A 12,460-nucleotide genomic window follows, 5' to 3' on the forward strand; every position below is an offset into this window, starting at 1 on the left:
TAATAATAATAATAATAATAATAATAATAATAAATAAGAGCATATTCAGAGAAAGACAATCTGTCTGTGTAGGTCTAATCTGCATGGCCGAAATAATGCAGTTTGACACCACTTTAACTGTCGTGGCTCAGTGCCTTGGAATTCTGGGATTTGTTGTTTTTTGAGATATTCAGCCTCCTCTGTCATAGAACTCTGGTGCCACAAGAAACTACAAATGCCAGGGTTCCCCAGCATTAAACCACAGCAGTTAAAGTAGTGTCAAAAGTGTATTATTTCTGCAGTGCAGATTATATAAACTCCTTTCCCTTTTAATGGATTTCAAATCCCCCTCTCTTTTCCTAAGTCTCGCAGAGAACCACTCCTGATTTGAAAATATTTTTCAGCCCATCCATTCTGTAGATCTGTTTTTGTTTGCTTTTAAGAATCTTTTTTCTCTGCAGAGAAATGTTCCCTTTACATTAACAGTGCGACGTTCCCAAGAAGTTTGGTGGGACTTGACAGTGGGACAAGCGCTTTGAAAGACTGTAATGTTCACATTTCCATCAACAGCCGGAGAACCTCTGATCATTATTTTTGTTATTTATGTATTCATGACATTTCTTATGCTCCTTTTCTCCAGCGAGTTCAAGGCATTATTGCATGTATCAAAATGCTTTGTACCATTGTAAGAAAAATGTGAGGACATCAAAAAATAGATGTTGCCATCCAGTGGATTAGAGAAGAAAAACCTGGAATGCAGTCACCGAGAAGCAAACAAATCACAGCCATGGAATATTGTTAAGTTTGCATTTACATATCATAGGAACATATGAAGCTGCACACTTGAGTCAGGAAATATTGATCAATCTGCCTCCACTGCAAAACTGAATTACAGGTTGAGTCTCCCTTATCCAGATTTTCAAAATCAAAAGTATTCTAAAACCCAAAACTTTTTTCATGGGTGGCTAAGCTAGCGACACCGTTACTTTCTGATGTACGCAAAGTTTGTTTCATGCAAAAAAAAAATTAAAAACATTATGTATAAAATTACCTTCAGGCAACATGTATAAGGTTTATGTTGTTGTGTGCCTTCATGTCATTCCTGACTTATGGCGACCCTAAGGCAAAACTATGAAATAAATGAATTTTGTGTTTAGACTTTGGTCCCATCTCCAAGATATCTCAGTATGCATGTATATGCAAATACAGGTATTCAAAAAAAATTTTTTTAAAGTCCCAAAATCCCAAACACCTTTGGCCCCAAGCATTTTGGATAATGGAGAATTAACTTGCATTTTGCTAGTGGTGCAGAGCTATGATGATGCTGTATGGTTGAATCTGTCAAAGACTAATCTTTTAAAGTGTCTGGACAAAGACTGGCTAGGACAGGGGTAAAAAGCCTTTGGCCTCCAAATGCTTTGAACTGCAACTTTCACAATCCCTTACTAGTGGCCATGTTAGGTGAAGCATCCAGAAAGTGTAATCTAAAATATCTGGAAGAGCAAGGGTTCCCCACAAACCATATGCTTTTGAGAAAGCATTCAAGTTATGTAATAAGAAAATATGCAGCTGTTCTGAGTCAGGTCTTTGCAATTGTTTTGCAATCTTTCAAAAAAAAATATGATGATTCAAAAGCTTGCACATAATAATCTCCTCCAGTCAACATAGAAACTGAGTAATAGGTAAGGATGTCTGACAATCCAAGCGAGGATGTCTTGGTGCAAGAGAGGCTTAAACCATTCTTGTGGCTTTTGCTTAATAAAGACTTCTCCAAATAGCAGGCTGGGTAGGTATCTCTCTTGCGAGATCAAATCTGTGGCTAGATTTATTTATTTTTACTGGAAACCCACAAACCTCCAGCTACTCAATGCAGAAGGTTTGTATTAAAAAAAAATGAGTCCACTAATTTGTTCTGAATTCAGTCTTGTAGTCGGTTTTGAATTGTTCAGTCTCACAAACATCCATTATGGATTACCCTCCCAACTTTCTTTTTATCTGTGAAGTCGAAGGCTTTCATGGCCAGCATCCATAGTTTTTTGTGGATTTTGGGGGGGCTATGCGGCCATGTTCTAGAAGAGTTTATTCCTGACGTTTCGCCAGCATCTGTGGCTGGCATCTTCAGAGAAGTGAGTGGGGTATACACACACACACACACACACATATATATATATATAGAGAGAGAGAGAGCCCACTTTCTTTCATGCCAGCATTCTCTGAAGATGTACACACTGTGTAACCTTAGGGAGGAGTGGTTTCCATGTTAATCTGTGTATTATCTGTGCCTTGCCATTCATCAACAGAACAATACACAGACTAACATGGAAATCACTCCTCCCAACCTAGGGTCACACAGTATGTTTTTGGTTTGTAGCATCGTCTTGATGAAGAAGCCAATGGCGTTTCGAAAGCTTGCAACAAGTCTATTGTGCATTTTGGTTGGCCAATAAAGGCATCACTGATGGGTTTTTGTTTGCATTCCTTCTTTCAGTGAGGCTCAAAGGTGCTACAAGATCTCTCTAGATACTGATTCTCCAGACTAACAGGGCTCTCTCTGGATTTGTTGAGGCTGTTATTGTTAGGAACAGGTTGTGACAGGAAGCCGCTTTTGCTGACAAAGCAGCAGGTGAAGGGTGTACACTGCAGTTTTTAAGGCATGAATGTCATTTTATACTGGCTTTATTTGCTGTTTTTAGTTATTTTAATATTTTTCTTGTAATTTTTTAAACATGTTTTTTATTTGTGAGCCGCCTTGGGCCCCTCCCTTGGGAGAAAGGCAGCATAAATAGGAAGCAAGCGAATAAAAATAAGACCCTGCTCCAAAAAAACCTTCCGTTCCCTCCCTGTACAAATATTGCTGCGCGCGCACGCTCGCCTCAGGCTACCGAAAAATAGGAACACTCCCTCCTCTGACGTCAGAGAAAAGATAGACACGGCCATGAAATATTGGGGAGAAATGCGCATTTTATTTATGTATTTTTAGCGAGGGGGCGGGGCTAGGTCGTTTTTAATTGTGGTCCCTGCTGCCTCCTGTTGCATTTCGGGGTTTCAGTGAGGCTCTCTCTCTCTCCCTATGTCTCTGAAGTGAATATTCTAAACGCCCCTTCCTATAAACTACAACCCCCAAAATGCAACAGGAAGGCAGAGACTGCGTTTATAAAGCGACCGTTTTAAGACTGTAAAAGCCATAAGCTCACCTAGGAGGATGAATGGGAGGCCTCCGTCGTCTCTGACGTCACGAAGGCGAGGGCAGCACTCATTTTAGGGGGGAAATGGAAGGGAGGAACACGCATGCGCATTTTGTTTCTTCGGGCAGATAATGATGGCGCCATGATACGTTGGGGGGGCAATGCGCATGCGCGTTTTGGTTTTTCGTGTGAGGAGGAGGAGGAGGAGAAGAAGGGGTTCAGGTTGAGGGTCGTTTTCCTCTCAGGCTGCCATTACGCTCCGCACCCAGACTGAGCTTCTGGAGAACCGAAGGGCGGTTTCCTTTGTGCGCTTTGGACCCCGGAGTGGTCGACTTTCTCCTCAAAGGTCCTCTGCCTCCCTTCCTTCAGCCTTCTCAGTTCAAAGCAGGGCTCCCGCCTTAGATTCCTAAATACACTGCAGGCAGGAATAATCCCAGTTTGAGAGCGCTTTAATTCTTGGCTCAATGCTAGGGAATTCTGGGAAATGTAGTTTTGTGAGACATTTAACCTCTGTCAGAGAGCTCTGGTGCCACAATAGACTACAGTTCCCAGGATTCCCTGGCACAGGCAGAGTAATAAAAGAGGTCTCAGAGTGGGATTATTTCCACAGTGTGTTATGGACCCAGAGCAAGCGAAGAGCTGGCTTGCTTTTTGCCTTGTTTTCATTTTCTACACATTTACATGTTCCTGGAGTCATTTCAAGAGGCCGCAAGGGCAAGGGTGGGCTGTTAGCCCATGATGGGAGCTGCAGTCCAGTGACACTGGGAGGATGCGTGTTCATCCCACTCTTCAGATGTTGGACCTAGAATAGATATGTCCGTGAAGGTGGCTGGTTGTTGTTGTCGTTTGCCTTCAAGGCATCTCCAACTTAATAATAATGAAAATTTATTCATTCCCCGCCTCTCCGGTTGGAGTGAGGTGGTTCACAGTATAGCTGGTAAAATCCATTATCCCTGCCTCCCACACAACGTTTAAAATTCCCAAATAACAATAACAACAATAAAGGAACATTCAATAATAAAACGATAGAGATGACAGCAAGACGATGGGAATCCTGGATATTCTACATGGGGCCCATATAAAGCAAAGCCCACTCTCACGGTTTTCCCATGCCCTCCGCTGAGGCTGAGAGTGTGTGACTTGCCCAAGGCCACCCAGTGCGTTTCCGTAGCTGAGCGGAGATTCAAACCCTGCTCTCCAGAGTTGTAGTCGATTGCTCAAACCACATACCGGCTGGCTCTGAAGGCACATACTATCAAAGATTGTTGGGGGCAATTAGCTTACTAAACCACTTCGGGAGTGCTTAAGTGCACTGATAAGTATGTACTTGCTATTGCTTGCTATAAAGATACATGTGATATACATGCTTTGAAGGTACATGCTATGAATGTAGTGTGGATAAGCTCTTCCCTGTAGTCAGTGGGACTTTTGAGTAAGTGTATCTAAGGTTTGCTGGCAAGACTATGGTGCCCCATCGAGTTCTGTGATTTTATGCGTATTTTAAACCTGAACAACTCTAGTGATCGTGTATACATTCAAATATCCTTGGGAGATCCATAGAATTGGTGTATGAGCACATGTGTGGATTTTGCATCAGAAACTCTGTCACTATAGAGTTGTCATGTGATGTGCTTCTTTTGTTTCTTGAAGTCTCCATTCCTGATTATATAGGACTACTTTTCCTGGTTGAAATGGATACTAATACACTGCACTAGATTATATGTGGGGGGAAATCTTCCCACTAATCTAATGCAAGCACTTTCAGTAACATATTCCTAGTACAAGCGAGTGTGGAGTTGATGTACTAGGACCTGTAATGCTTGGGAGGGCTGGAGGAGAGAGCAAAGCAGGGGTGTCCTTTGGTGATATCACTGATATACTTTCTCTAAAGGACTTAAACGTAATTATTTACATCACTAATGATAAAGATTCTATATAACAATTTTTTCAAAGTAAAAATGCACTGTTCTTTATTCTTCTTTCTTTTTGTGTAGGGAAGACAGTACCATGGAGGCCCCTCCTGTCACAATGATGCCAGTCACTGGTGGTACCATTAACATGATGGAATATTTACTTCAAGGTAAGTCACCAGTAAGGATTGTCCTGGTTCTCCTATCTCCTTCATGCAGTATGGCATTTTGTTAGAAGGCATTTCATAACGCAGATGCACTCTTTTTATGGCAACAGGACTGTAAAAAAGACAGGTCAGCTACCTAGACTGTGAGCTGGCAATTGTTGGTTGTTTTGCACATCATAGAACAGCAAGCCTAGGTGTGCTAATCAGTGTCTGAACTTACCAAAAGAGGGCTTTCACATGCTGACCACCAAGAACAGCCAAGTTAAGAAAAACAGAGGATGTCTGTTTTGGTAATAGCCTCATACTTCTGGTAACAACTTGAATCAGGAATTCATCAGGGCCCTTTGTAAATCTTTTTAAAAAGCTTTGAGCCTGTTCTTGTTCATCTTTTATTAAACTTGGGCTGTTGTTCCTACTTTAATCATAACTTAATTAGATAGTATTGCATTGGGTTATACGGTTAGCTTTTATTGTTTCTTTTCTCTTGTGTAACTTTGGATCCTGGCTCTTAGAGTGTATTTGTGTAATGGCAATGTTGAAGAACGCAAGTTTCCTTCAAGTGTATAAACCCCTAATTCCAAGAGAAAATCATGGTTTTATCTTTTGTTTAAAAAATCTGCTAGGATTTTTTATGATGTACAGCTTGGCAATGCACAATTCTATATGAGAATCATTAATTGAGCATGATAACATAACAATAAAGCACAACAAACGATATCAAATATTTAAGGAAAGAAAAAACACTGCCAAGAGACCACTGTCAAAGAAACACTGCTAAAGAAGAAAATGGAAATATTTCTGTTAAGCTATCCCCTTCTTTCTAAAATCACGCTTCCCCAGGATTTTGGGTTTTTTGGAGATGTGCCTAAGGAGGCTTTTGTGCCATTTTCAGCATTGCACAGGTTTTTTTAAACAAAAAAAATCTAGCAGATGTGTTAGGACGGGGGATTCTCTGCTTTGGCTAATGGGACGATTATTGATTCAAATGGTGTAACTTGTCTTCCCTTTCTTGCAAAGGGAGTGTTTTGGACCAGAGCTTGGAGAGTTTCCTCCATCGACTCCGTGGCCTATGTGACAACATGGAGCCTGAAACCTTTTTGGATCATGAGATGGTGTTCCTCCTGAAGGGCCAGCAGGCCAGCCCATTTGTCCTCCGCACACGGCGCTCCATGGACAAACCTGGCACGCCTTGGCATTTGCGGTATCTTGGGCAGCCAGAAATGGGAGACAAAAACCGTCATGCCTTGGTACGCAACTGTGTTGATATTGCCACTTCTGAGAACTTGACAGACTTCCTGGTGGAGATGGGGTTTCGTATGGACCATGAATTTGTTGCCAAGGGGCATGTATTCCGCAAGGGCATTATGAAGATTGTGGTATACAAGATCTTCCGCATCTTGATCCCAGGAAATACTGACAACATTGAGCCCTTGTCTCTTTCCTACCTTGTGGAGCTCAGCATTGTAGCACCAGCAGGACAAGACATGGTTTCTGATGACATGAGGAGTTTTGCTGAGCAGCTCAAGCCTTTAGTTCACTTAGAAAAAATTGATCCTAAAAGGTTGATGTGAGTGGTTAACTGCACCTAAGCCTAGATTCATTTTGTTACTGAGACAGAAAGATTTATGAAAGCTTTGGTCAGTGCAGACAGGCTTATTTGGTTCATATTTCCTTACAGAAGGCAAAATTAGCCTGGTCTGATTGGCCTCATGCTGATTCACAGACAGATTATTTTCTAGTGATTCCAAATTAAGAAGGTGATCAGCACTGTTAGCAATATTGGATTCTGTATTTTATATCAGAATTTTGGTCAGATTTTCAGTACACAAGATTAAGCAGAACCATTTTTCCTTCCCATTTTCAGAATCAGCACAGTGGTTCATATAACTCAAACTATTTTGTGGTGAACCATTTCTTGGAATTTGTATTTTGTATGCAGAAGCATATTAAATTTGCATTTGTTAAGGAAAGTTATTTGAATATTATGTTTCTTGTTTCTTTTCTTTCTTTCTTTCTTTCTTTCTTTTGAGGTAAAAATGCAGGACAAAAGGATCAAATATCCCAGAGTGGGCTGGCTTGGGTTGTTCCGTGTGGTTTCCTTTTCCCCACCTTTTTTCAGAAATTGATGTGATCCACCTATATAATAAATTTGCAAATCGTGAGTATTTAGGATTAGTTAACATTTGTTAAGACAGAACTGAGAAACCTTGGGCCCTCTAGAATATGAACTGCAACTCCCATCGTCACTTACACTGACCAGTCTGGCAATGTGTTGGAGTTCATATCCATTGAACACACCTGTTACTCTCTGATTTTGGAATAAGCAACATCAGCCTTGATTAGTAGCTGAACAGTGTATCACAAGGAAATACTAAGGATAACCAGGTAGAGCAAGAAAAGAATCTTGCCTGAAGCCCCAGAAAGCCTCTTCTAGTCCCATGTGGCAGTACTGGGCTAGACAAATCTGTGGTTCGAGTAAGTAAAAAACAACTTCTGTGCACTTATGTCCAATCTGAGGGGCCGCAGGTTTCTCAGCCCTGTGTCTAAAAAATAGTTAACCTGGTCTCCTTTCTGAATTGTAGCAATGTGGTTGAGGTGACTAAGAAAGACACAGAAATTTAGGGCCACAAGAAGATGTATTTATTTCAAAACTTACCAATTACAACAAATAAATTCCCTTTTAAAACATGGAATAAGGACATTACAAACTTTATTTGGAATAATAGAAAACCCAGAATAAGGATGAAACTTCTGACACAATTGAAAGAGGAGGGGTGGCACTACCAAATCTCAAACTATATTATCAAGCGTCGGTAATGAGTTGGATATTAGACTGGATGAGACTTAAGAAAAACAAGATACTTAATCTGGAAAGTGCAGCTCTAATATTTGGTCTCCATGGATATTTACTGTACAAGAAAACTAAAGCTGATCGAGAAGTTAACAATCATTATATTAGAAAATCACTGTTAAATGTATGGCAGAAACTCAAAGACAATTGTTTTACAGAAATACCATTATGGACATCCATTAATGAGGCACACTTTAAAAATGAAAAAATGTCATGTGAAAAATGGCCTATGTATGAAGATATCACAAAAATGGAAGATGGACAAAGAAAATTAAAAGCTGAATTAGAATTAAATAACGAAGGATTTAAATGTAGTTGGTTTCTATACAGAAGAATTAAAAAAAAGATTTCTGATGGACCAGTAAACAAAAGGAATTGGAAAAACAGAGGTGGAAATGGAAAAAATAATTAGAGAAAAAGGAAAGCATGAAATTTCCAGATTATACAAAATTTTACTTCAACGCGATTTAGAACAAGAAGTGATAAAAAAAATGTATGATTGATTGGGCGAAGGATATGGGACAGAATATTGCTCTATTTCAATGGGGGAAAAATTGGAAAAAGCGAATGAAATATACACCTAATTATGGTTTAAGAGAAAATATATTAAAAATGCAATACAGATGGCACCTGACACCACAGATATTGGCTAAAATAGATAGTAAATGTAAAAATAAATGTTGGAAATGTGAAACAGAAGTTGGCTCTTATTACCACTGTTGGTGGACATGTAAAAAAGCAAGAGAGTTTTGGACAAGCATCCATAAAACAATGATAGAAATATTACAAATCGAATATATTAATGACCCAAAGCTATATCTATTGAGTATGTTAGAACAAGAACAATTGGAACGTAAATATGGTAAATTAATATTTTATATGGTGTACGCCACTAGGATAGTATACGCAAGTATGTGGAAAGATAGTGAAATTCCAAATTTAATGGTTGCTGAAATTGTATGAATATAAGGAAATGGATAATTTAACAATGTTAATGAAAGGGAAGTCAAATCAAGACTTTTGTTAAATATGGGAGCCGTTGGTCAATTACATGAAGGAGAAAGAAGGAAAATATGCAGTAATTTTATTTGAAAAATAGAAATGCATCATAAAAGATTGATTTAGGCCTGTTACAGACAGGCCAAAATAAAGCTGCTTCGAGTCACTTTGGAGGTATGGTATTTCAATGATGCATGAGTCCTAAGGGTCCAAAAGCCACACCAAAGCTGCACTCCAGTCCTTAGGACAGGAGCGTGGCTTTGGTGTGGCTTTTGGACTCTTAGGACGCATGCATCATTGAAATACCATACCTCCAAAGTGATTCGAAGCAGCTTTATTTTGGCCTGTCTGTAACAGGCCATAGAATTTAAATATATGGTGCAGTCAGTTCTATAAACACTATCACAGATGAGTAGTTTAAGTTAAATATATATTTTTAAAGGACTTTAAGACAATTGACGGACATTTATCTCACGAGGAGAAAGAAAAATCAGAGATAAAGCCAGCTGGAATAAAAAGGTAATTAAACAACTGAAGAGATAAGTAAAGGAAGTAATGATGAAATATTTGATTGTAAAGCTACACAAGTTTAAGAAAATAATAATAATAATAATAATAATAATTAATAATAATAATAATAATAGTTTATTCTTATATACCGCTATTCCTTATACAAGATCATAGCGGTGTACAGTTAAAAACAACATTAAAACAAGAAGAAAAACGATAAAAACATCAATATCAACATCTAAGACCATATAAAAACATCAATTCCCGCAAAATACCAAATCAATAAAACAACAGAATAATACAACTCAAACTCATTGGAGGAAAGCTTGGCAGAAGAGGAAAGTTTTTAGCGTCCTCTTAAATCCCTCAAGGGAGGTGACGGTGCGGAGCTCGACGGGCAGGGTATTCCATAGTTTAGGGGCTGAGATAGAAAATGCCCTCTGTGTTGCACTATAATGTGCACTCGGAATAGACAGAAGATGTTTCCTGCCCAACCTGAGAGTGCGGGGCGGATTGTACGGGGAGAGGCGGTCCTCCAAGTACCCTGGGCCCAAGCCATTTAGGGTTTTATAGGTAATAACCAACACCTTGTATTGCGCTCGGTAGCGAATGGAACGGTAGCGAAAAGAAAATGAAGCTTATATGTATTCGTGAAACATGTATGAAATTGATTTTTTTTAATGAAACTCAATAAAATATATTGCAAAAAATATATATTAGGGCCACATATGCTACATTTCTGTCTTTTCCACTGGGAACCATGGAAATGCTGATACTTAGGCGCTTTACAAACGACCATAAGGGACGTCCTAATTTTAAAAAGGGGCGTCACTTCTTGACGCCCCCAAGCCTAATACGTCCTGAGGACGTACAAGATGGCGGCGCCCCATCTATATGGGGGCCGCCATGATGGCGTCACGAATGCGCCGCCTCCAAACAAGGTGGCGTGGATGTGATGCCATTGCACCGCACGAGGGCGCTTAGAGCGTCCTTTATGCAGCGCAAGAAGGAGCTCCGTTTCGGCGCTCCTTGGCTTTGCGTCCCTGGGCGCAGCCTTCAGATGGCTGTGCCAGCAACGCGGAGGGAAAAGGGGCCAAGTGGTCCCTTTCTCCTCCTCCCCACCGCCGCGGGATGTCCTTGGGGCTTGAAGCCCCAAGGACACCCCTTTCCAGGCTGGAGGGAAGGGGCCTTTTGCCGCTTCCCTGCGGCCCGGAAAGCGGCGGATCGGGGCCTCAGTGGCTGCCGCTCTGGCCACTGAGGCCCCGATACACCGGGGAAAGGGGCGGGTACAGGCTTTGACTCCTGCTGTGTTTTTCCAAGGTGATGATCCCACACTATGACTTGGCTAGTTGTGCTTAATTCTTTCACAATAACAGAATGTGACTTTGCCTACAGCATCCTTTGTACCACACAGAAGAACTATGCTATTCTTTTGTGTTACATAATTGGTGTTAAGACTCATCCTCTCTGAGCTGGATCTTTTCAGAACTGGCCATAATGTTCCACTAAATAGTTTCCATTGTATGGTAAGTGATCATGTAATTACAGCTACCTGGATGGTGAGTAGTTAATAAAGTCATGATGCCAAAAATAATTAAAATTCTCTTCTGTTATCAGGTATTACAAAACAGGATAGAAAGCTGCTTTTCTAATGCTTCTTCACTGGAAATTATTGTTTATACTTCGCCTCTTGCAGAGATGTGAGGGGTGTCTTTCAAAAAAGTTAACATACAAGCACAAAATTCCTTGATATTTGCAGATGCTAAGTGCGGATGTCTTCTATTAGATTATATCCTTTTGAAGCTGATTTTGACAGATGGACAGTGTAAATGGATTCTCTGTGCCCATACAAATCAGCCAAAGACTTATACTTGCCAAGGTTAAAAAGATAAACATGATCTATAACTGAGTGGTTTTGAGATCTCATGGCTGTATCTGCATTTGAATGTTTATCCTATGGTCTAGACTGCATACATTCACCTGTATGCTTAATCAATGTTCATGTTGTCTTCACTGATATCATTGTGAGATGGCCTTGTTTCCTTCCGTATTTCTTTTCCTGTCCTCTTTTATTCTTACTTTTTTTTTATTTTTTATTTTTTATTTTTTTTTTTTGGTAATGGAACATTAAACTGTGAATAATGAAAGGGAATTTAAAATGCTGCTGTGTGTAGGAGGAAGAGAGATGAAAAAATCATGTTGGGTGGGATGGGGGAATCTGATGTATACAAAGTATTGGTGGTTTGTGCCTCCCATATCAAAGGGGCACTGAACCAAGTCTGGTTTTATTCTAAAATGTAAAGAACCTACCCAAAGTACTCAAGCTGTTTTGGGGACACGGTTCAGCACCTTGGACAGCACCTTTAAAATTCAGATGAAAACTTGGAGGGGATTCTCTGCTCCACTAATATCGAAGCCACCAGTCTGAATTGATCCATGGCCTTTCCCCACCCCTAACATCCTACTGATAAGGAATTATAAATAAGGAATTAAAAATTATTTATTATTATTATTAACCTTTATTTATGAAGCACTGTAAATTTACACAGCGCTGTACATACAATCTTTTTAGTTAGACGGTTCCCTGCCCTCAGGCTTACAATCTAAAAAGACATGACACAGAAGGAGAAGGGAGTGGTGGAGAGAAAGGGTAAGAGGTCCAGCAGTTCCTCTCTACCTCCAAGGCCTGGACCAAGGCAGATGGACTGGAGGGAGGGCTTGGGTTCTTAATGGATGGTTAATCATTTTCCAGGGAAAATACATACTCTCAAGTAGGATAATGCATATACAGCACATAGCAATACAGGAAATCGTTTGATAAACAGACAACAAAAGAACAAATAGCAAGCGACAATTATG

The 12,460-nt window shown here is 40.1% G+C and overlaps 2 protein-coding genes across 4 annotated transcripts in view; one reads left to right on the plus strand and one right to left on the minus strand.

The window, feature by feature from the left end:
• FGR (FGR proto-oncogene, Src family tyrosine kinase) overlaps positions 1 to 12,460 on the minus strand; it is a 665,433-nt gene that overhangs the window by 365,662 nt on the left and 287,311 nt on the right. The gene's annotated exons all lie outside the window — the stretch shown is intronic.
• MED18 (mediator complex subunit 18) lies at positions 3,023 to 7,221 on the plus strand. The gene is made up of 3 exons (XM_042440849.1): positions 3,023 to 3,510; positions 5,159 to 5,244; positions 6,259 to 7,221. Exons 2-3 carry the CDS (start codon positions 5,172 to 5,174, stop codon positions 6,810 to 6,812), a joined length of 627 nt encoding a protein of 208 aa, XP_042296783.1. The 5' UTR covers positions 3,023 to 3,510; positions 5,159 to 5,171; the 3' UTR covers positions 6,813 to 7,221.

This window comes from Sceloporus undulatus, chromosome 9 (assembly GCF_019175285.1).
Source record: "Sceloporus undulatus isolate JIND9_A2432 ecotype Alabama chromosome 9, SceUnd_v1.1, whole genome shotgun sequence".
NCBI lineage: Eukaryota > Metazoa > Chordata > Lepidosauria > Squamata > Phrynosomatidae > Sceloporus > Sceloporus undulatus.